General features: G+C 43.0%; 1 protein-coding gene across 5 annotated transcripts in view; it reads left to right on the top strand.

The window, feature by feature from the left end:
• The window catches only part of NCOA2 (nuclear receptor coactivator 2), a 493,980-nt gene extending 469,738 nt beyond the window's left edge, over window positions 1–24,242 (top strand). For 4 of the 5 annotated variants that reach the window (XM_063923886.1, XM_063923887.1, XM_063923890.1 and 1 more), the window contains 11 exons: window positions 1,124–1,316; window positions 2,606–2,821; window positions 6,178–6,390; window positions 6,684–6,810; window positions 7,378–7,540; window positions 7,715–7,993; window positions 8,813–8,902; window positions 15,637–16,075; window positions 18,124–18,298; window positions 18,539–18,728; window positions 22,195–24,242. In XM_063923886.1, coding sequence (XP_063779956.1) covers window positions 1,124–1,316; window positions 2,606–2,821; window positions 6,178–6,390; window positions 6,684–6,810; window positions 7,378–7,540; window positions 7,715–7,993; window positions 8,813–8,902; window positions 15,637–16,075; window positions 18,124–18,298; window positions 18,539–18,728; window positions 22,195–22,206 — 2,097 coding nt within the window. In that variant the 3' untranslated portion in view covers window positions 22,207–24,242. The remainder of the gene's footprint in view (window positions 1–1,123; window positions 1,317–2,605; window positions 2,822–6,177; window positions 6,391–6,683; window positions 6,811–7,377; window positions 7,541–7,714; window positions 7,994–8,812; window positions 8,903–15,636; window positions 16,076–18,123; window positions 18,299–18,538; window positions 18,729–22,194) is intronic. The other variant, XM_063923891.1, reaches the window with a different exon arrangement.
• Window positions 24,243–25,567: the final 1,325 nt, after the last annotated feature.

The following is a 25,567-nucleotide window of genomic DNA, read 5'->3' as shown; positions in this document are numbered from 1 at the left end:
ACTTGTACATAGTTACAAAAATCGGGTTATTATTGTTGTGAGCCATCCTTTCAGAGGCTCCGCTGTTATCATACTGTTAACTGGGTTTAGATCACAAGTTGTACGGTGTGATTGGTGTGGCTGGTATGAGTCTTACCCGGGATTCAAAATTCCTCCCTTATTGTGTACGCTCGTCCGGGCACAGTACCTAACTGGCTTGGAGGAGGGTCATAGGGGGAGGAGCCAGTGCACACCACCTGATCGGAAAGCTTTACTTTTGTGCCCTGTCTCCTGCGGAGCCGCTATTCCCCATGGTCCTTTCAGGAACCCCAGCATCCACTACGGACTCCGAGAAATAGAATTATCGGTAAGTAAATTCTTATTTCTTTTTTTAATGTTACAGAGCATTTCAAAATTAAAAGGTTGGAATGGGCAAAAATGTATTATTGTGGTTTATTTTCATTATTTTTTTTTTTTTTTTTTTGAAGTTTCCAAATCTATTCTATCCCAGTGATTTGCAGGAAGAGATTTGTGTAGCAGTTTAGTTTGAGGTTTCCCCCTAATAGGAGCTGTGTGTCTACACTTCCCCATGTTGTTCGTAGCACTGCTTGGATCTGGCATTCATTTTTACAGCTTCTTGCAGATCGGGGCCATTTAATGCTGCTCATTAATGAGTAGAGCCAGACGTTGGCACCACGTGCATAACGAGCCAAATGACACACATCTAGGATGTTTTTTTTAGTATATCACAATTGGTGACAGTTTGATTAAAATGCCTGATCAATGTGCAGCCGGCTTTACCCGTCCCCTTGCGGGTACTAAGAGCTTGTTAGTTAGATCTACATTCAGCCACATCAATTTACCTTCTCACCTATGCCTGTGTGTTCCCCATAATGCTTTGCATATGTATATTTATTTCCAGAAAATGTGTGTGCTTTGTGTGACACGAGGAACGCATTCTGTGTGCACTCGCACATGTGGCTTCCTAGACTATGGTACTGAATTTGTCCAGATTGCTCATATCTCTTCTATAGAACATAATTCAGTGGAAAATCCGTTCACTGTACACTCACACTGTCATTTGTTGTCTAGAACATAAAGTGATATGTAACTGTTCCTTGCTGTATCCTTTATGCTTTGGCAGGCCAGCTCTGATCTGGATAACCTGGATGAAATCTTGGACGACTTGCAGAACAGCCAATTGAACCAGCTTTACTCAGACACCCGGCCTGATGCTAACTCTGTTGACAAACAAGCCATCATCAATGACCTGATGCAGATCACTGGGGATAACAGCGGAGTGCAGAGGCAGAGAGCTATCCGGATACAGCAAAACAGTAAGTCACGGATCTCTATGGAGGATTTCCTGTTCCGTATCATCTCTGCGAGCATCAGTAGCTTGTTTTCAGTCTTGGTTCAGAGGAATTGTTCTTTAAACAAGGAGCGCCCCCTGCTGTTTTTGCAAGGAACAGTGCTAGAGAGTGATTAAAAGAGCAATGCGTCTGTATGAAGGATGCTGTGGTTTTCATCTGGTACATACCAGTTACATTTCTCTGTTTTTGCTTGTAGTTTGCCTTGATATAGAGAAATATAAATATATTTGTTGCTACATAAGGTGCGCTCACTTTGTACCAAATATAGTCCTTAAGGCACGCCAACAGTGCAGGTTTTAGGGATATAGATTGTAAGCTTGCGAGCAGGGCCTTCCTACCTCTGTCTGTCTTTACCCAGTTTGTTCTATTATTATTCTAATTGTAAAGCACAATGGAATATGCTGCGCTATGCAAGAAACTGTTAATAAATAAATAGGGATATCCCTGCTTGTGCACACATGATACAATCAAACTGACTGCGGTACTTATTTAGTATCCTGTGCCTAAGCATGCATATTCTTAAAACCTGTTCTGCTGGGGTGCTTTGAGGACCACCTGTGGGAACCGCTGGTTAAAAGTTTGTCTTGAGTCAGTGTGATCTTTGTTATTTTACACACAGTCTGATATTCCTCTTACACTATAGTATCCTGGCTGTATGGCCTACTAGCAAGGGGTATGAGTGAGGACATTAGGGGTAGAATGTGATACCACTGGGGCATCAACTGTAGGACAGAAAGAAGTCCAAAAAGTAGCAAATATATAGGGTTCAGTAAAATTAGGAACGCACCCCTATGGGGCTGCACAGTAAAATGCACAATGTAGCGTTGATGTAGGGTACCTTTGCTGTAATTTAAACTCAATCACAATGGCACATTACTGGCCTCACCCCTAATTACATTTACCTCATTGTCTCCTGTTTGTTCATAGTTTTATGCCACGGATCTTCAACCTGCGGCCCTCCAGCTGCTGTGGAACTACTCATCCCAGCATGCTCTGCCACAGTTTTGCTATTAAGGCATGCTAAAACTGAGGCAGGGCATTCTGGGATGTGTAGTTCCACAACAGCTGGAGGGCCGCAGGTTGAAGACCCATGCTTTATGCTATGCCTCTGTGCTGGCTGTGACAAGTGTGTGCATTTCCCAGTACTAAACACAATAGGAGATACATTTTTACATTAGAGAGCCTTTAATGTAGGTGCTGTCAGAAATGCATACTGTGTATTAATTGCACTGATTATATCTTGGTGCTTGCAGTGTTTAGTCATGCTCGTGCTGCACAGCTACAGCAGCTTGGGAGACTACTACCAAACCAGAATGTACCACTGGACATCAGTTTACAGAACCAGACCACTGCTGGGTCATTTCAGCCAATGAGGAACAGCAGCCCATTCTCCTCCATGCCTCCCTCTGGGATGATGAACAGCCAAGGCATGATGGCAGGACAAGGCGGGGTGGGCAGCAACAATTCTGGTAGGTGTCACTTCTCACATGTTACAGCAATTTACACACATTGTTCTGTGGAATCCAGTTGGCAACTGAGAAACTCGAGTTGTCCTGTGAGCCACTACTAGCGTGATTTCCCCTGATTGGTCATCCAAATCTTGTAATGTGGCATGGTGAGCAGTGTACATTCACATATAGGAGGTGAGGTCTACACTAGCCCACCACAGGTGTGATCGTGTGACTATAATCTGCTGCTGCACTGGCCTGCTGCTTCTCTACTGAGGTCGGTAGATAGGGAGAAAGCCTGACATCCAAAACTGCAATACAGGGTAAGTAATATTAAAGAGGACATCAGTCCACAAACTGTTGGGGGTAAATTTAATAAACATTGGTTTGGGGGTTTATCTGTTGAGTTTTACACATCCGAGACTTACTAAAGGCAAATCCAACGGGAAATTGCGGGGAAAAAAAACCTCTGCAACAGGCCATTGGACCAAATATTTTTTCATTTTAAAAAGTTAGCGATAGAAAGCCCAGATTTCCTAAACATTGGATTTGTAAACCTGGAAAATCTCAGAAACAATGCAAAATAGTAATAAAAAAAAAAATATAGAGCCGTCTGCGGCACGCGTGTTTGGCCGATGATGCACTGCACAGATCTGCATGATCTGCGCTGGATTTGCTGTGTTTACAAGGGAAGAAATGGTTAAATGTAACAGAAAATAAAACGTGTGGGTCTTGTGTCCAAACCCCCAATACCCAGACAGGGCTAACATTGAAAAATATGAAGGGCTGCGGTGTGGGGTTCCCCTATTTTACAAAAACCAGCACCAAGCTGAATTTGCTGGGGGAGGGGGTTTGGTGTGTAATGTTATAGCAGGGAGAGACACAGCGTGGGGTCACGCTGCCATAATGTTAACCGGGCCCAAACTGGTCAGCCCTTGTGGTCAGTGTTCTTATGGTAGTTAAATAATAATGTTCTTTTACATGAGGCCTACAAGTCCAGCAAACTACATTAATATGATCAGAAAAAGGGTTTGTAGGCGCTGAGCAGAGTCGTGTAAATATAACACTGATATTGGCAGCCACCTGGTAAGGAGGTAGCCGGCCTCCTAAAAAAGAACAACTAAAACAAACCACCAGGTCGGCGCACAATAGCAATGATGTTGATAAAAAGCAATTTATTAACATAAAAATAATGACAGACTTACTAAAAGACCACAACAATTCACAAAGCATATAACTGAGGTATTATAAGCCTCTATAGATGCATACATATAATATGTTAATGTGTGAAAGGGACGCTGAAATATAGAAGAGAGCCACTCTCTGTTGGATAGAATTAGTCTCTCAAAATAATTCCATATCTCACAGTTCAAATGGGAATAAATCCTCCAAATGATGTAATTTACGTCTATGACCATATGAAAGTGTCCAAAATTAGATAGCTGTTTCCATGGAGCAAATAGGAATAATAAAACCAACCGGTTGCTGTTACTCACTGAGACGTTGTACTCCCTTACTGCACGGGATAAGTACTTGAAAGCCGCTTGTTATCACCCTGTGCATGGGTGAGACATCCGTCAGCGGTACGTTCAAGTAGGAACCGTTCCCTTCAGTGCGGCACAGTGTGGAAGCGCCGGACCACCGTGCAGATCCCCCAGCTCAAGTGAGCAGTGCCCAGCCGGGCAGAGTGTTGCTGTGTTCCAAATGCAGGGGGAGATTTAAGTGGGATAATTTGATCGCAGGCTAAATGGTTCACCGGCAACTTGTGACAGACAGCCAATAACGGTGTGTATTCCTCTCCTTGGGACACTTAATGGTCAAAGGCGCCCCTTTCTACTGTACCCTGAAAGCGTTTCTCCGCACCCCAGGCGGCTTCTTCAAGAGGCAGAGTGTTCACAGAACACTCTGCCTCTTGAAGAAGCCGCCTGGGGTGCGGAGAAACGCGTTGAGGGTACAGAAGAAAGGGCCGCCTTTGACCATTAAGTGTCCCAAGGAGAGGAATACACACCGTTATTGGCTGTCTGTCACAAGTTGCCGGTGAACCATTTAGCCTGCGATCAAATTATCCCACTTAAATCTCCCCCTGCATTTGGAACACAGCAACACTCTGCCCGGCTGGGCACTGCTCACTTGAGCTGGGGGATCTGCACGGTGGTCCGGCGCTTCCACACTGTGCCGCACTGAAGGGAACGGTTCCTACTTGAACGTACCGCTGACGGATGTCTCACCCATGCACAGGGTGATAACAAGCGGCTTTCAAGTACTTATCCCGTGCAGTAAGGGAGTACAACGTCTCAGTGAGTAACAGCAACCGGTTGGTTTTATTATTCCTATTTGCTCCATGGAAACAGCTATCTAATTTTGGACACTTTCATATGGTCATAGACGTAAATTACATCATTTGGAGGATTTATTCCCATTTGAACTGTGAGATATGGAATTATTTTGAGAGACTAATTCTATCCAACAGAGAGTGGCTCTCTCCTATATTTCAGCGTCCCTTTCACACATTAACATATTATATGTATGCATCTATAGAGGCTTATAATACCTCAGTTATATGCTTTGTGAATTGTTGTGGTCTTTTAGTAAGTCTGTCATTGTTTTTATGTTAATAAATTGCCTTTTATCAACATCATTGCTATTGTGCGCCGACCTGGTGGTTTGTTTTAGTTACATTAATATGATGGCACAAGTGCAAGCGTGCCCAGATATTATGGCCCGCTGGCGCCTTTAGTCCACCTGTAAAAAAAACAAAAAAAAAGAGAGAGAGACACAAACACACCGACTGTTGCAGTAATTTATTAATAAAACACTGGAGCGCATTACATGCTATTCACAGATCCAAGATTTGTTTGCATAATTAATGCTGATATTTGCATGGACGACTTTATGTGGTTGAAGGCTGTATTCTGTACAAGAGCAGATAAAAAAATGGGGGCTGTATTACCAGATGACTATAGTTTGCGTTTACTTTTCCAGCAGTAATTGCAGTACAGAACACTACAGTATTGGTTTATCTGGAATACTCAGGAATATTCTATACACCAGGCTTTTATGAAACCATTCAAGTTAAGAGTGACTTAATGGCCCTAATCCACACATCTGTATCTGTCTGCTCCATGGACTGATCCTTATCAACGGGTGGCTAGTTCACCTCTGACTATACTGTGCTGGGGCTCATACTGATCTCTGAGAGGTTGCAGTTGATTTAAAGTGAAATGCACCACGGTGCCATTATACTGGGGCCCCAATTGTCCGTTTCCAGTAGACTGTATTACATGTGTGACCAAACCCAAAAACAGACTCTTCGATCGAGCGTCTCTGTAGAGTACTTCTTGATGCCGAATTACTTAACATTTTTATTCTTTTTTCAGGAATGATTGGTGGGAACGGCCCTAGACCATCTCTACAGTCTACAGAGTGGGGCTCGCAGGCAGCACAGGTCAGGGCAGCATGCCCCACAACGGGCAATGCAATGAACAGGCCAATGCAGAGCATGATTAGAAGTCCAACCTCCAGTATTCCCATGAGGCCCACCGGGCAGACTTGTCCTAGGCCCATGATGCAGTCCGCTGTTATGAATATGGGTAAGTTAGACCCTGCTGCGGGAAGTTAGTCGTCAGAAGACTGTCTTTGAGATGGAACTGTCCTATTATAATATTATAGTGTATGACCTCCTTCAGCAGACGCTGAAATTTAATGCCAGAAGATTCATCTGAAAATAAATGATTAAATATGATTCTTTTATCTGTCAGATTTACTTTTATTATTTTAGCTTCTAGTTTAGTGCTATTAATGTGGAAAAGTGGTATGATATGGTTTAATTGGTGGATTTTATGAAGGCCTTTGCGGTCATTGACCATGTTCCTCTTTGTTTAAGGAGCTTCGGATCTAGACATGAACATTGTTCGACCAACATATGCCCAGCAGCAGGCACCACCTAACCAAACGGCTCCATGGCCAGAGAGTATTTTGCCTATCGATCAAACCTTCAGCAATCAGAGCCGGTATGTTTGCTATAGCATTGTTTTTTTTAATACAATTTGTAGTTTGATATTCGCTACAGCTCCATCATCTTTGGAGACTGAAAACTTGGGTGTTCCAATAACACTATGATTAGAATTATATCCCTTTCACACTGAGCTGAAAATCCAGTTTATTGCAAGGGAAACCAGGTCCGGTGGTGTTCCTGGGTCTGCTGCAGTGTGAAAGGCATACCCGGGTCATGCTTAAAAGGCTGCTGATTGGCAGGCTCAGGAGCGCTTGTCCTCTCCAAGCGTCCTGTGTGAACGGTGACGACCTGGGACCATCAGGCAGTGTCAAAGGGGTAAGTATATCTGAAGCCCCAGCTCCAACCCACGTTCAGTATCACGGGTTGGAGCTCGGACTTCAATGTGAAAGGGGTATTAATGCCTTTATTAACATTATGATTCCAGTATTATCTTTAGTGTTCCGGAGGATGAGCTCCACAGAAATGTATTGGAGAGAGACCACCCACTCGACTAAACTCCTCTTATTACTTGTTCTTATTAAATAATCATTTAACTTGATTGCGACTATTGATTTATTTTCAGGCAACAGTTTAGCTCACCAGATGACATGATTTGTCAGCCCCCTTCGTCAGAGTCTCCGACAGAGGAAGGCAACCTTCTGGATCAGCTTTACATGGCGTTGAGAAACTTTGATGGACTTGAGGAGATTGACCGAGCTCTTGGAATACCAGAACTTGTGAATCAGGTGCGTACCTTTTAGTAAATGTATGATGGTCTGACCCTGAAAAGTTTAATTGAATTTTTTGCTTTAATCATAGGTAATCACAGACAAATCCAAATTATATTAGCATGCATATCTGATGATTCATTATTGTACATGTATATTTCTAGAACCTTTTTTTTTTTTTTTTTTTCTCAGAGTCATTCTGTGGATCCAGAATCATTTGTTAACCAAGAATCAAACTTGCTCATGGATCAGAAAGCAACTGTCTTCAATCATGCATATGCTACGCAAGGGCAGATGGCGCAGAATAACTATGCTCAGATGACTGATCCAAACTTCCACGCTATGGGACAGCGTCCAAACTACGGAATGCTGCGCATGCAAACCCGACCTGGATTGAGGCCCACTGGAATGGTGCAGAACCAGCCAAACCAGTTGAGACTACAGCTACAGCATCGGCTCCAGGCACAACAGGTATTCCATAACATTGTATCTTGGGTACGTGATACATTTCACTGGATTGGGTCCAATTATTGCCGCCTGGAGTTGCAGCACGTCACATTCCTCTTAACCCTACAATATGAAATTACATAAGTCTTAGAATTAGCTATATATAGTATGTTGGTTAATGTTGACAAATGCAAACTTGCCCAGATCTGCATTATTCTTTATATTTGACCCCTTCCCTTCATATATTAAGGGTACTGTTTATCCGTGTTGTGCAGGGCTTGATTGGGTAACACGGGATAACCATATTTGGCCAGTCAGCACGGCGGTCTTCCAATTTCAAATAAGAATAGAGTCAGATGGAGTGACTGCAGCGCTGCAGGTCATCTCTGGTGGCCATGTGCCAATAAAATAAAAAAAATCTACATGTACCTACTTGGGCAATATTTTACATAGGTGAAGAAGCCCACATCAAAAGTGGCCTTTGACGTGTGATGAAAAGGATTGTTTAATGGACCACTAATTCTAAAGGTCAATTATTCCATTGGTCTGTGTCTTATTCTCTTACATTCCTCTTCTTCTTTTTTTTTAAATAAGTCACATCCTCATTTGCCGTTGACAAACCTTTACGAACGGAAAGTTTTCCTATCATAATTATCACGTACTTGTCATTACCATAAGTGTCATTTCATAGCATATATTTAAAAAGTCATTCATGTCTGATTGATGCAATTTTACATGTACAGTATAATGTTATATTCTTATGCCCCTTGCTGGGGTTGTAATGTCTTATTTCAATGTTATTTGCGCCCGCCCCCCTAAATCTTTTTACATTTTTGTTTTTAGAACCGACAGCCGCTATTGAATCCCATGAATAGTGTCTCCAACATGAACATGCCTATGCGTCAAGGGGTACCAGCACAGATGAGAGAACAGGTATTTACTGCGCTACAGACTATCTATGAGATGTGGGTCTATAAATGCTTCTCGGTCTCTGGAACAAAGTTGGAAGATGGTAGACGCTCAGCATTTTGGCCTACACATACACACAGATTAATCTGACCTTAAAATAAAAAGTCTGTAACAAGCACACAGCATTCCACATTGAATGCAAACCATGCCTCCTCAAAGCCTGGTTAGCATGCTTTCACACTGCTCCTGCAAGAATCATGTGCCTGCAAAATGGACATGGTAAATATGGTAAGTATTGGCATCACAACGGTTTCCTCTTTGTCTGGGGCTTGTATGATCACTAATGTCCAGAACAGTATAATGGGCTATGCAGTGAGAATACTTGAGAAAATGCTTTGTATCCTCTTTTAAATGTGCGGTATATGGGGTTGTTTTCTACATTATGAACAGGAATTGTCTCCATACACCTGTGTGTAGTACCCCTATGTACTCCATAAGTGTTATATGTATAGGAAAAATCAGATGGAAGTCTGAAATGTCATTGTAATTATAATGTTGCTAGATTATTTTTAACCATAAATCTGCATAAATTAAGAAACATTACATGTCCTCTCCCATCCGTATCATCCCACCACTGCAGTACCATATGTTTCTCTATCGTCCTAAGTGGATGCTGGGGTTCCTGAAAGGACCATGGGGAACAGCGGCTCCGCAGGAGACAGGGCACAAAAGTAAAGCTTTTACAGGTCAGGTGGTGTGTACTGGCTCCTCCCCCTATGACCCTCCTCCAGACTCCAGTTAGATTTTTGTGCCCGGCCGAGAAGGGTGCAATTCTAGGTGGCTCTCATAAAGAGCTGCTTAGAGAGTTTAGCTTAGGTTTTTTATTTTACAGTGATTCCTGCTGGCAACAGGATCACTGCAACGAGGGACAGAGGGGAGAAGAAGTGAACTCACCTGCGTGCAGGATGGATTGGCTTCTTGGCTACTGGACATGAAGCTCCAGAGGGACGATCACAGGTACAGCCTGGATGGTCACCGGAGCCACGCCGCCGGCCCCCTCACAGATGCTGAAGCAAGAAGAGGTCCAGAATCGGCGGCTGAAGACTCCTGCAGTCTTCTTAAGGTAGCGCACAGCACTGCAGCTGTGCGCCATTTTCCTCTCAGCACACTTCACACGGCAGTCACTGAGGGTGCAGGGCGCTGGGGGGGGGCGCCCTGGGAGGCAAATGTAAACCTTTAAAAAGGCTAAAAATACCTCACATATAGCCCCAGAGGCTATATGGAGATATTTACCCCTGCCTAAATGTACTAAATAGCGGGAGACGAGCCCGCCGGAAAAGGGGCGGGGCCTATCTCCTCAGCACACGGCGCCATTTTCTGTCACAGCTCCGCTGGTCAGGAAGGCTCCCAGGTCTCTCCCCTGCACTGCACTACAGAAACAGGGTATAACAGAGAGGGGGGGCAAAATAAATGGCAATATATTAATATAAAAGCAGCTATAAGGGAGCACTTAATCATAAGGCTATCCCTGTCATATATAGCGCTTTTTGGTGTGTGCTGGCAGACTCTCCCTCTGTCTCCCCAAAGGGCTAGTGAGTCCTGTCTTCGTATAGAGCATTCCCTGTGTGTCTGCTGTGTGTCGGTACGTGTGTGTCGACATGTATGAGGACGTTATTGGTGTGGAGGCGGAGCAATTGCCAAATATGAGGATGTCACCTTCTAGGGGGTCGACACCAGAATGGATGCCTTATTTGTGGAATTACGGGATAGCGTCAACTCGCTTAAGCAGTCGTTTGCCGACATGAGGCGGCCGGACACTCACTTAGTGCCTGTCCAGGCGCCTCAAACACCGTCAGGGGCTGTAAAACGCCCCTTGCCTCAGTCGGTCGACACAGACCCAGACACAGGCACTGATTCCGGTAGTGAAGGTGACGAATCAACCGTATTTTCCAAAAGGGCCACACGTTATATGATTTTGGCAATAAAGGAGATGTTACATTTAGCTGATACTACAGGTACCACTAAACAGGGTATTATGTGGGGTGTGAAAAAACTACCAGTAGTTTTTACCGAATCAGAAGAATTAAATGACGTGTGTGATGAAGCGTGGGGTGCCCCGATAAAAAACTGCTAAATTCAAAGAAGTTATTGGCTTTATACCCTTTCCCGCTAGAGGTTAGGGAGCGCTGGGAAACACCTCCTAGGGTGGACAAAGCGCTAACACGCTTATCAAAACAAGTGGCGTTACCCTCTCCTGAGACGGCCGCACTTAAAGATCCATCAGATAGGAGGATGGAAAATATCCAAAAAGGTATATACACACATGCAGGTGTTATACTACGACCAGCTATTGCGACTGCCTGGATGTGCAGTGCTGGGGTAGTTTGGTCAGAGTCCCTGATCGAAAATATTGATACCCTGGACAGGGACAATATTTTACTGTCGTTAGAACAAATAAAGGATGCATTTCTTTATATGCGTGATGCACAGAGAGATATCTGCACACTGGCATCACGGGTAAGTGCTATGTCCATTTCGGCCAGAAGAGCTTTATGGACACGACAGTGGACAGGCGATGCGTAGAGGAGTTATTTGGGGTCGGTCTATCGGATTTGGTGGCCACGGCTACGGCCGGGAAATCCACCTTTCTACCTCAAGTCACTCCCCAACAGAAAAAGGCACCGACCTTTCAACCGCAGCCTTTTCGTTCCTTTAAAAATAAGAGAGCAAAGGGCTATTCATATCTGCCACGAGGCAGAGGACGAGGGAAGAGACAGCAACAGGCAGCTCCTTCCCAGGAACAGAAGCCCTCCCCGGCTTCTACAAAAGCCTCAGCATGACGCTGGGGCTTCGCAAGCGGACTCGGGGGCGGTAGGCGGTCGTCTCAAGAATTACAGCGCGCAGTGGGCTCACTCGCAGGTAAATCCCTGGATCCTGCAGATAATATCTCAGGGGTACAGGTTGAAATTAGAGACAGAGCCACCTCGCCGTTTCCTGAAGTCTGCTTTACCAACGTCCCCCTCAGAAAGGGAGACGGTTTTGGAAGCCATTCACAAGCTGTATTCTCAGCAGGTGATAGTCAAGGTACCTCTTCTACAACAAGGGAAGGGGTATTATTCCACTCTTTTTGTGGTACCGAAGCCGGATGGCTCGGTAAGGCCTATTCTAAATCTGAAGTCCTTGAACCTGTACATAAAGAAGTTCAAGTTCAAGATGGAGTCACTCAGAGCAGTGATAAGCGAACCTGGAAGAAGGGGACTTTATGGTATCCTTGGACATCAAGGATGCGTATCTCCACGTTCCAATTACCCCTCACACCAGGGGTACCTCAGGTTCGTTGTACAAAACTGTCACTATCAGTTTCAGACGCTGCCGTTTGGTTTGTCCACGGCACCTCGGATCTTTACAAAGGTAATGGCCGAGATAATATTTCTTCTTCGAAGAAAAGGCGTATTATTTATCCCATACTTGGACGATCTCCTAATAAGGGCAAGGTCCAGAGAACAGCTAGAGATGGGTTTAGCACTATCTCAAGAGGTGCTAAAGCAGCACGGATGGATTCTGAATATTCCAAAATCCCAATTAATGCCGACAACTCGTCTGCTGTTCCTGGGGATGATTCTGGACACAGTTCAGAAAAGGTTTTTCTTCCCGAAGAAAAAGCCAAGGAGTTATCTGACCTGGTCAGGAACCTCCTAAAACCAGGAAAGGTGTCTGTACATCAATGCACAAGAGTCCTGGGAAAAAATGGTAGCTTCTTACGAAGCAATCCCTTTCGGCAGATTCCATGCAAAGGGATCTGTTGGACAAATGGTCAGGGTCGCATCTTCAGATGCACCTGCGGATAACCCTGTCGCCGAGGACAAGGGTATCCTTTCTGTGGTGGTTGCAGGAGGCTCATCTATTGGAGGGCCGCAGATTCGGCATGCAGGATTGGATCCTGGTGACCACGGGTGCCAGCCAGAGAGGCTGGGGAGCAGTCACACAGGGAAGAAATTTCCAGGGAGTGTGGTCGAGCCTGAAAAAGTCTCTTCACATAAGCATTCTGGAACTAAGAGCAATCTACAATGCTCTAAGCCAGGCGGAACCTCTGCTTCAAGGAAGACCGGTGTTGATCCAGTCGGACAACATCACGGCAGTCGCCCATGTAAACAGACAGGGCGGCACAAGAAGCAGGAGGGCAATGGCAGAAGCTGCCAGGATCCTTCGCTGGGCGGAGAATCACGTGATAGCACTGTCAGCAGTATTCATCCCGGGCGTGGACAACTGGGAAGCAGACTTCCTCAGCAGACACGACCTTCACCCGGGAGAGTGGAGACTTCATCCAGAAGTTTTCCACATGCTATTAAACCGTTGGGTAAAACCAATGGTGGACATGATGGCGTCTCGCCTCAACAAAACACTGGACAGGTATTGCGCCAGGTCAAGAGATCCGCAGGCAATAGCTGTGGACGCGCTGGTAACACCTTGGGTGTACCAGTCGGTATATGTGTTTCCTCCTCTGCCTCTCATACCAAAGGTATTGAGGATTATACGGCAAAGTGGAGTAAGACTAGTGGCTCCGGATTGGCCAAGAAGGACTTGGTACCCGGAACTTCAAGAGATGGTCACGGACGATCCGTGGCCTCTACTTCTGAGAAGGGACCTGCTTCAGCAGGGTACTTGTCTTTTTCAAGACTTACCGCGGCTGCGTTTGACGGCATGGCGTTTGAATGCCAGATCCTAAAAGGAAAAGGCATTCCAGAAGAAGTCATTCCTACCTTGATAAAGGAAGTCACCGCGAAGCTTTATCGCCGTATTTGGCGAAAATATGTTGCGTGGTGCGAGCAGCGGAGTGCTCCGATGGAGGAATTTCAACTGGGTCGTTTTCCTACATTTCCTGCAATCAGGATTGTCTATGGGTCTCAAATTGGGATCTATTAAGGTTCAAATTTCGGCCCTATCAATATTCTTCCAAAAAGAATTGGCCTCAGTCCCTGAGGTCCAGATTTTTATCACAGGAGTACTGCATATACAGCCTCCTGTGGTGCCTAAGGTGGCACCGTGGGATCTAAATGTAGTTTTAGATTTCCTCAAATCAAATTGGTTTGAACCACTAAAGAAGGTGGATTTGAAATATCTCACATGGAAAGTGACTATGTTACTGGCCCTGGCTTCGGCCGGGAGAGTATCTGAACTGGCGGCTTTGTTTTATAAAAGCCCTTATTTAATTTTCCATTCGACATAGGGCAGAGCTGCGGACGCGTCCGCATTTTCTCCCTAAGGTGGTATCAGCGTTTCACCTGAACCAGCCTATTGTAGTGCCTGCGGCTACAGACGACTTGAAGGACTCCAAGTTGTTGGACGTTGTCAGAGCCTTAAAAAATATACATTTAAAGGACGGCTGGAGTCAGAAAATCTGACTCGCTGTTTATACTGTATGCACCCAACAAGTTGGGTGCACCTGCTTCTAAGCAGTCGATTGCTCGTTGGATTTGTAACAAAATTCAACTTGTACATTCTGTGGCAGGCCTGCCACAGCCTAAATCTGTTAAGGCCCATTCCGCAAGGAAGGTGGGCTCATCTTGGGCGGCTGCCCGAGGGGTCTCGGCATTACTACTCTGCCGAGCAGCTACGTGGTCAGGGGAGAACACGTTTGTAAATTTTTACAAATTTGATACCCTGGCAAAGGAGGACCTGGAGTTCTCTCATTCGGTGCTGCAGAGTCATCCGCACTCTCCCGCCCGTTTGGGAGCTTTGGTATAATCCCCATGGTCCTTTCAGGAACCCCAGCATCCACTTAGGACGATAGAGAAAATAAGAATTTACTTACCGATAATTCTATTTCTCGGAGTCCGTAGTGGATGCTGGGCGCCCATCCCAAGTGCGGATTATCTGCAATACTTGTACATAGTTATTGTTAACTAATTCGGGTTATTGTTTAGGAAGCCATCTTTCAGAGGCTCCTCTGTTATCATACTGTTAACTGGGTTTAGATCACAAGTTGTACGGTGTGATTGGTGTGGCTGGTATGAGTCTTACCCGGGATTCAAAATCCTCCCTTATTGTGTACGCTCGTCCGGGCACAGTACCTAACTGGAGTCTGGAGGAGGGTCATAGGGGGAGGAGCCAGTACACACCACCTGACCTGTAAAAGCTTTACTTTTGTGCCCTGTCTCCTGCGGAGCCGCTGTTCCCCATGGTCCTTTCAGGAACCCCAGCATCCACTACGGACTCCGAGAAATAGAATTATCGGTAAGTAAATTCTTATTTTTCTGCACACCATTTCTCTCCTGATCTTTCTTTTCTGTTTGCCTACTCCCCACCACAGTTTCTTTGTGTCTGTTCGTAAACTAATTAAAAAGTCTTCATTGTGTCTCATTTAATATCATCACGTGTATGGTGATAGATCATGAGCCGTTATAAAGGGGTTAAATGATACATAGGTTTGTAGCTTTTTCGGGATGTATTATTTTTTATTCTTTATTTGTTTTAAGTGGGGAATCCAATTGCGGGAGATGTTTTCGCCCCGTGAGTTAGTACCGCAACTCGGATTCGCACCCCTATAGGGTGAAAGCGGTCTGCGAGGGGTGCGAGATGTGGTGACTTGGAAAGCCACTGCAACTTTGTGCGTAATTGGATTCCCCTTTAAGGGTAGCAATAAACAGTGATGCGCTTGAAACCCTCAAGTACTATATAAACCTGTACAGATCTTCCTGAAACAATCGCATGTTATGTGAAAGCTCTGCCTTCAATGCCTAATGACTCTCTGTTTGCAGGGACCCATCAATGCACAAATGCTGGCTCAAAGGCAGAGGGAGATACTGAGTCAGCACCTACGGCAAAGACAACTTCAGCAACAACAAGTACAGCACAGGGCAATGATGATGAGAGGACAAGGACTTACTATGCCACCAAACATGGTGGCTTCTGCTGCCATGCCTGGATCTATAAGCAGCCCCCGGATACCGCAAGCCAATGCGCAGCAGTTTCCATTTCCCACGAACTACGGTACTGGAATTCCATCCCCACCACCTTTCACCAGTCCTTTCTCCCCAGTGCCCCCCAGCCCTGGGTCACAGTCGCTCTCTCACAGCTCTTTGCATGGCTCCCAGATGAATCTGGCTAACCAAGGGATCATGGGGAGTATGGGAGGACAGTATGGGCCTGTCATGAATTCCCAAATTCAGCACAATGCCTTCCAGTTTGCCAGCTCAGGTACCACCTTCCACTTTTAAGTGCAGGTCTTGCTTAACTTCTTTAGTGTCGCTAGGCCTGCAAACTATTGCTAAGCAGTACATTGCAGTCCACCTGCTCGCTTATAATGGGGTTTGAAATGTCAGCGGTCTTCATAGGCTTGACGAGTTCCTGGAAGTGACTGGGTGGCAAACCAAAATACATCCTTGAAGATAGATTCATGGCAAGTGTTTCACTCTTATATGTGCTAGAATGAGGTTTCCTGATTCGTTACAGCCATATTAACTTTTGTATTATTATGAAACAGGATTTTACTTATATTTTAATGCTGAGCTGTGTTCTTTAACCTAATAATACTAATTGCTGGTTTTAACAGCACATTTGAGTCTTTTACTGTCCTTGCTTTATAAATATGGGCACCTACCATCTGTACATAGAAAACAGACTTTTCTGGGCTCAATGAACATGTAGCCTATCCGTAGTAATTATGATTACTGAGACACATATGCCCCATGTCTCAAAGATGGTGCTACCAATTCAGGCCACAAAAATGGCCTCCGCTGTGAGAAAGCAATGGGTACATTAAATAGTTGACTTTTTAGCATTTACAAGAGTGAAATGGTAAATAATGCAATATATCATTGTTCTCTTGATCCCTGCAACTACAATGTGGTTTGTTAACAAAAAATAAAAAAAATAAATGGAAATGTAAAACTGCATGTGACTACTAACATGTCATTAACATCCATTGACTGATCTAATACATCACTTGACTTGTTTTAATCTGTAACTAATAGGCCAGTACACTGAATTTGCCAAGCCTATAAACTTAAAAGTAGCTGAAGTCGTGACATTGGTGTGCTTAACTAAAGCTATCCGCTGCTCTGTGTCTGGTGCTGAGACTTTACCTGTGCTTGTGTGTTTAGAGCATGTGTGATTTCATGTCCTTCTACACATTACATACATGTCCTTTGCCTTATCTTCTTTATGGTGCTTCCTCTGCTACTGTGGATATCACGTGTCTATAGTGCACTATTCTGCCATCACTTGTGTGTGTGTGTGTGTGTGTGTGTGTGTGTGTGTGTGTGTATATATATATATATATATATATATATATGTTATTGTTTAGTCCTAAATGGATAAAACATGGAAGTTTTCATTGTTGTGTAAACTGTCCCTAATTTTTATTTCTGTCTGTGTTGCACACTTTTTCATGCTTTTACTGTTGCGCGTACTCCCACATTCTCTCTTTATCTTTCTGTCTCACGCGCATTCTTGCTTGCCCCCTCATGGTCCTACTCGCGCCCCCCTGCTCTATTTTGTATTCTCTCACATGCTCTTTCAATTTTTGCACCTTCTGAAATGTTACAACATTTTAATTGTTGTTTAGTTTTATGTCCCAGCCTCTCGTAACATAACATTAGACTTTACGCTTGTCAATACTGAGAAATAATATATAGGTCATTTTTTTATTTTTTTATTATATCCACACCTCTCTCTACTCAACAATGACATTTCATGTGCTGCAACTGTGTCTAGTGTGGGTCATAAATCGCTACAATAAATCTTTGATAAAAGATGTATCAATGCAAAATTTGAGGATAAGAGGGGTTAAATGATTGTTCTTTTTAATGATTGAAACTTACAGTGAAATCTGCATTGTGGTAACGATTGTCACTTTAAATAAGTGTCGTGGAGCATTTGTTAGTCTCGGGACTTTTAATTTTCTTCAAACAGGGGAAGCAACATAACAGAACGAGGCTGCATCAAATTGTGCCTGAGTGAGGTCACTGCTTCCTAGAGACTCTCCCCGCTGTACTCCATGCACCCAGATTAGAAAGACCAGTGCGGAGAATGGCCAGCGGTGAGGCGGAAGTGCTTCCTGCTGCACTAGCTTACCCCTGAATTGCATTTATACATCTGTCTGAAAAGTTCTACTTTCTGCTACGCATTTCTCTTTTTTCCCATTTGGATGGTTTTAGAGGTTGCTTTACTGTACACTGCTTTCTGTGTGATTGGTTACGTGCTGTGTGAAGTTAGGCTATTGTCTGAACCAATTTGTCCTTTAGGCATGAGCCAGCAGTCAGATCCTGGATTCACTGGGGCAACAACCCCACAGAGCCCAATTATGTCACCCAGAATGGCCCATACCCAAAGTCCCATGATGCAGCAGTCACAGGCCAACCCAGCTTACCAGTCAGCAGACATGAATGGATGGGCACAGACGAATAATGGCTCTAACAGGTAATAATCTATGCTTTGTAGGCTCATATCTCATTTTGCTGAGAAGATGCTGCACTGCTAGTACACAGTGCTCCCATATAAATGGTTAGTACATCAGATGAGTTGCATGTAAGGCCTTTTAAGAGAGACTTGAGATGCCATAGGATAGTTACCAATTGTAAACTAAAGTTGCAGGCTATTCTGACCCTAGGAGAACTGTTTCAGCAGCGCACTGTAAAAGAAGCCTTCTCTATTTTCCAGTATGTTTTCACAACCATCTCCTCCACACTTTGGGCAACAAGCTGGAACCAGCATGTATAATAACAACATGAATATCAACGCCTCCATGGCAGCCAATGGGACTGGCATGAACCAGATGACTGGGCAGATCAACATGACCTCTGTGACCTCCGTGCCTACATCAGGGCTGTCCTCAATGGGTCAAGAACAGGTGAGTGTGGACCTAACCCATACTGCTGCCTTTGTGGGGTGTCGTCATAGATATCCCATGGGGCTACTTCAGATAAATGTGGACAGTTCCTATTAAAGGAGATCTCTAGTCTTTATGGGGCAGGGGGATTCTCCCCTCCCCAAATATAGAACATTGTCACTCTCACATAATGCTCACTCTTCTAAGATCTGAGATTAGCCGATTACGTTCTGATACCATGGCAGTGTTGCAAAGTTCCCAATGCAAAATTATAAAATATCTCGGTATCAAGCATTATGGCCCAAATGTATTAAGCCTTACCAAGAGATAAATCTGACACGCATAAGGAGTGATAAATGACCAGCCAATCTGCTTCCTATCTGCCATGTTACAGGCGGTGTTCGCTGGTACTTTCACTCCTTATGCGTCTCAACTTTATCCCTTATTAAGGCTTAATCCATTTGGGCCACAGTTCTTCTGCAAGATGCAAAAAAGCCTGGTCAATCCAAAAGATATAGTTTTGTATTGCCATTACTACTTAATATTCAGTCTGTCAGGTGATCAGAATTCCTGCAGTGTGTGCCATCTCAGTCCTCTCAAAACGGTCTCCTACTATGCCTGTTTCTAAGAACTTTTTCCTGCTGCGTGGCCCTGGTGTCTCAGCCACCATTTAGTACCCTATAAACAAATGGCTTTATCACACATATAACGTTCGATTTGGAAGCTGCAGTATCTGAATTTGATTTGTGTATCTTATAGTAGTCAGTAGGACTGATTAATGTGATCTGTATATGGGAAGATATTGCCTTAAATATCTAGGTTAGCAATGCCACTGAGAAGAGGCAGCCTGATTAAGCAAGCAGGAGATGCTTCATAAGTAAGAGACAGTGGGTAAGCTTAGGACCATTATAGGACAAGGGCATGTGGAATTATCAGTGTATCACTGGTTACATGGAAATATTTCTGTATCTTGTTTATACTGTTTTCACTAGTTACATCTCTTTATGGCAAAAATATGTTTTGTTTTGTTTTTCTTTTGTTTTTTGTTTTTTTTGCTGCATCAGATTTGCCAGCGGTACAATCCACTTGACCGTAGTCTGTATTACTGTTTTAGTGTTTAAATGGGGATAGATCTTGCCCGTAGATCGGTACTGCACACCTCAGGGCCTGGGTTCCATTATAAAATAAAACGGCTTACTTTATGTTGCAACCTATAAATTCCATTTATGGGCAGCTGTCATGCAAGGTTTTACAGTGGTATGGTAATGTACGTCTCTCCCAGTGTCAGAGAACGTTTGATTCATGTGTCCTCCGCTTGTTTACATATAGCACTAAGTTCAGAATTGACTTTTATTTTCCCTCTTATTTAATTGCATACTACTTACGGCAGTAATTCCATGAATAATTTAAAATAATGCAGTTCTTGTCTTTGGGAAGAGTAATGATGCCAAGATGACTTCACACAAACTTTAAACTTGAGCGCCTACCACTTAACCTTATGTGTGTTGATGTCCTGTGCATCATTTCACCTCCAGGATTTAGCATTAAAGGGAATAATAGACCATTTACTGGCATGTAGAAAGCTTTGGCCAATTGCTTTACATGCTGATCTCAGACCACACGTGTATCTTCTTATTGAAGTAGTGGCATACATAATTGTTATAGGAGAAGAGAAATATATTCCTGTATAATCACAATAAGTGGCTTTTTTCATTTAAATATTTTTGTTTAAAGGTTAGTGTGTATGGGTACATATATATTTGTTTAATCCTGTGAACATATAGGTGGTATTCCGGGCCAGTGGTCTTTCTACTGAGGCATCCACTGGCTGCGGTGCTAATCCATCTTGGTGCGTACATAGGTGCAGCATCGGTTGCAATAGCCCTATGCCAGGCGCAGGTTCTCCGTCTGACTTTGGGCCACCCTGTGTGAGCGGCCCTACGTTCTTAGATGTGATCACTGTCAGCGACACCCCCGCATCTGGCTATACCACCCCCACCCGCTATTTCTCGGGACCGGCCGAACATCCGATTCTGTTCTGTATCTCCAGGCAGTAACCAAGGGAACGAATCCGCAGTGCTACTTGGCTGCATGCAATGATTTAAAACATTGGATGCCTGCACCCGACATTGCCACTGTGTCCGTCTACTTAATAAGGTGTCTTAGGGGTCGGTTCATGAAGCAGTGAAAACAGTGGAGAAGTTGCCCATGGCAACCAATCAGTATTGCGGTAACATTTATAAAGTGCGTTCTATAAAATTATACAGAGCAGCTGATTGGTTGCTATGGGCAGCTTCTCCACTGGCTTACGTCAACACACGTTTCATGAATAGACCCCTATGTACAGCTTTTCCAGACCACCTCAAGCAAGGAGAAAACATCCACTGGGACAACACTTAGGGGCTCATTTATCAACAAGTGCTAAAACTTCTTAATGATATAACTCATTACGTATGATCAATGGTGCTCCAGGCAATCAAGCTATTAACTGTCATGTGTTAAAAAAATGACAGGAGCTGATTGGCTGGACATCATTTATCACACGTAACAAATTTTATCACTCATTGATAAATGGTATACTTAGGGGCAGATATATATAGCCTGGAGAAGTGATAAAGCAGTGATCAGTGCAAAGTGATAACACACCAGCCAATCAGCTCCAGTATGTAAATTTACAGCAGCTAATTGGCTGGTGCATTATCACCTTCCACTTATCACTACTTTATCACTTCTCCAGGCTTAATACATCTGCCTCTTAGTTTGGAGAACATATTTGTGAAAAGTTAGCAGCGGATTTAGCAACGAGTGATATTCTTGTCCAATTTTAATGTGTTTATTATGTGTACTTGTTGCTTACTTTGCTTTTATATGTATCATCATTTTCTTATATGTGGAAGGTTTTATTTATATTCGAGGCTACTAGTCACAGCATTTAAAATGAGCTTTTTTTATAGTGATTGTAACCTTTTATGTGCCCTAATCTAAATATTTAATAGCATCATGTTGTTCTTTTTAAGTAACAGCTTAATTTTCTTAATTCCCCCCTTTTTTTTGTGAGATTTTATCTTTAATTTATTGTGCCCGCCAGTATCTCAAACCAGCTAAATTAATAATTTATCATGTCCCCATTAGTCCTAATTTAGTTTTAACTACAGTTCCTCATAAATGTTGTTTACAACCATGTGTTTGAGCAGTGACACATGGTTTGTTTTCAGTAGCAGTAGTGGTAACCCGTTGTGGTCACAGGTAGCGGCTTATGGAGTAAGCAAGGGAGCACTTATGTTTATAGCTCACCCTGAATGTCGGCGCATTGGGTAAAGATGACCTTTCCTTTTATATATTTTCAAATGTTGCTGTTTCTTGCACCAAATAAGCTCAAGTAGTTTATGCATTGGTACAGTTTCCAGACTGGCGTTGCCATCTGCACATATATACTACATGAATCTACATATAATGTATAATTTTATTTTTCTTCATTCTGTCACAGAAATACTGCTGACCCTGGAGATGATGTTGGGTTATCGTGTGCGCTGAGCAGCTGAAACCTTTGTATGCAGTTGGTTGTGCTCTTATAGACTGGTATGAGACACCGGCTTGCAGCCCATTATGGAGGTGACCTGATTCGGTTCCAGAGCTGGGTTGTTCCGTTGCGCAGCCTCTCCAGCGGGCAGCGTTGGGGCTGGATTACAGACGGACGGTCTGTTCACTGCATTCACCGTAGTGCGACTTAGATACCTTCTGTGGAGTCATTATGGACAGGCAAATTTCATTGGACTGTTTGAAATGAATGTATTTAATTATATGTATTTAAGAAAAACTATGCTGTTTTGTTTTTTGGGTTTTTTGTTTTGCTTTTTTTTTGTTTTTGATTTTGTTTTCCTCAAGTTTTTGACACTGGTTTCTAACCTCAATTTCCTTGGGCTGTCAGCCCAATAGATACTTTTGCTACCACATGAAGGCTTTTTCTTTTCCCTTGTTTCAAAGTTTGTATATTTTTTACTGGGGGGGTGGGGTGGGGGGGGGTTCGAGCTGGGTGGGTCAGAGTTGTGAGTTTAATCGTAAAAAACGCACCGCCGCAAAGGGTAAGAAAAGGAAATTAAAAGGCACTGTGGATTATTCTACACCTCTACACAAATTGGGCGTTTGATAGAATATAAATGTAGGCAATTCATTTTTTAATTTTTTTTTAATCTTCATTTTGTAGGTGTTCATTTATTTCCCTGAGGTTAGTTGGTTGTAGCAGGGACATACGTGTTTCTCTAAATGCTCTGCAGTGCATTACAATTACGTATAGCTGAATGTGAAAAATGTAAATGAAAAATCTGGGGTGCGTATAATTGATTTTACACCGATTTTCCTAGTCCCTCTCTTTTTTTTTTTTTTTTTTTTTCTTTTTAGAAATATTAAAGAACAAGCATGTCACATGTAGTTACGGTCAGTGGTGCCGTTGAGCAGGCGTATGAGACCAGGGAAGGGGTTATACCTTATGGCACTTCCTCTCTTTTTCCATTGCTAAAATGTTCACTTGGAACTTTATGAAATCCAACATTAGAGAACACTTCGCTTCAGGTTTAAGTTTCCTATTATTACAGGGTGGTTTATTTTTTTTTTTATGGTACATTAAAAAAATAGCTTCTGTGTAAACAAGCAATAATTTAAGTTGAAAGATCTTTTATTTGTAATAGTTTGTTTTATAAAAAAAAAAAAGTGTTGTCAATTTAAAGTTTAAAAGGTACTTCAGTATTAAATAGGTAATTTCTAAACTGTGGCCACTGAAAGTAGCTTTAATGGTCACAATGCTTTTGATAGACCTAGTTTGTAGGCATTGTCCTTTTTAACCCAATGTCCTGCCTAGATTCTGAATGTTCTGTGTAGGAAAATCACAATGATTTTCAGTTGCGTTCTTTCATAATACGGGAATGGAAAATTGTCCATTTTCAGAGGACATGATCCCAAGATTTTCTTTGCAAACCATTAACAACGATAAACCTTTTTGTTTGCACCGTCTCTGATCTGTAGTTTTGTAAATGCTTATATATTAGCTTTCTACTATTGTGGACATTTATGAAAATTTGATTCACACCAAAAAAAACTTTTATTTATGTTCACTTTATAATCTGTGCTGGAGAAATTACTCTGGTGAGTTACTTAAGGGTTAGAGCATTTTCTATTTTCCAAGAATTTTCATAAATGCCCAAGTTGGGAAGCGTAATAAGATGCTGGAGCACCAGCGGCCTATCAGATGCATTGCAGCATGGCACTTTGTGCTGAAGGAACGTTCTGGGATTCTCTTAAGTCCATTGGTGTTCTGTATAAGAACTGGATGTCGCAGACAACTGTTAACCTCCTGTAATGTTCATTGATCCACAACCAGTGACCCTCTTAAGTGCATATTAATTTGACCGAATTCTATTGTTGCACAGTATCCAAACATAAGAAAATGTTGAAGTATATTATGTAGATATCATCACACATGTCCAATAGATGTACATGTTTTGTACAGATAGATTTTACTGACTTAAAAAGAAAAACAAATATTATGCCGTCTGGAGCCTTTTTTGTGTATTTTTGTTTGTTTTGTTTTCTTTTTTGTTTTCTTTATTTGGTAATCGCAATGAAACTTGTCACACAATCTGTATTGTTTTTTTGGTCAAGGTGGGGGTGCTGACAAAGTGTATGTGACCGTGACACTCAAGGGAAGCAGTCAACATGTATGCTAAACGGATACTCCTTGGAATGTTTCTTATCATTTCACAGACTGACATCATAGTGACTCGTTACTCCTTCCCTTTGTGTTGCCAGGTTTTCATTTTGTAAAAACATTGGATCAGTTTATAATGCATCCACTGCATGTGACTTCCATACTGGAGGAAAAGGGGAATAAGATAAGAAACACAATTAAGGGGGCTTTCTGCAGATATACACACATACACATTTGCTATACAACATCCTTGCCCTTCTTATATAACTTTCTGTAAGGTTTCTGCAGCTGGAGGAAGTCTTCTTGTGGCTGCAGTGCTTTCGTACAGAAGTGTTGGTTTGGCCCACCTTCAGCGATGGTGATGCACATCTTGGGGGTGGTGAACAGATGCCACTGCCAATGAGAAGATGTCCATGAATGTCTTCTAAACATATACCTCTCTCAGCTAACTCACAATGGGAGCCCTGCTCCTGCTTAGGGTGATCCTCTGAGTTCTAGTTTTTGATCCTGCTTATTGTCACAGGGCTGAAGTCTATAAGCCCAGCTTGTCCAATGCTTATTTAAATGCTGGAGTCGCACTTTTTTGGATGCAGATACTTAAACCATTGTCTCATCCCACTTGTTTTTCAGTGCAAATACCTATATACAGTATATTTTCTTTTTTGAGAGGAGGTTTACTGTTCAAAACTGGTGTAATTCCAACAGAATGCAGACCGCACTTCGTTATATTACTAGGTATCTCTAACAGATGTGTCCCGAAAACAGAAAGTCCAAATAAATATTTCTGGGGTTATCGGTTTGTTTCCCCCTCTGAGTTGCCAAGTACAGTAGTAACATAACTGCTGTATATTCAGGTTGAGGTGTAATTAGTAACATTTTGCTTCTTAATTCTTAGTACGTAGGTTATTCTGATCATATTGATCAATGTATAGTAAACCAGCCAAACCCTCTCCGTGCTTTACCTGTATTTTGCATCCAGTCTATATACACCTCACCTGAGCACAGGTTTCCTTGTTGCATATGACAAGAATCCTTTCTGTCTTACTCTTTGCTACTAAGAAATGTGAACGGCACATAATGTGAAATATTGCTACATAGGCTTCACTGCAAGCAGCATGGTCACTTACTACAGCCTGTCACACACACACACAGTGGACAA

Source organism: Pseudophryne corroboree, chromosome 5, assembly GCF_028390025.1.
Source record: "Pseudophryne corroboree isolate aPseCor3 chromosome 5, aPseCor3.hap2, whole genome shotgun sequence".
NCBI classification, from domain to species: Eukaryota; Metazoa; Chordata; class Amphibia; order Anura; family Myobatrachidae; genus Pseudophryne; species Pseudophryne corroboree.
This window is presented reverse-complemented; position numbering and strand designations above follow the sequence as displayed.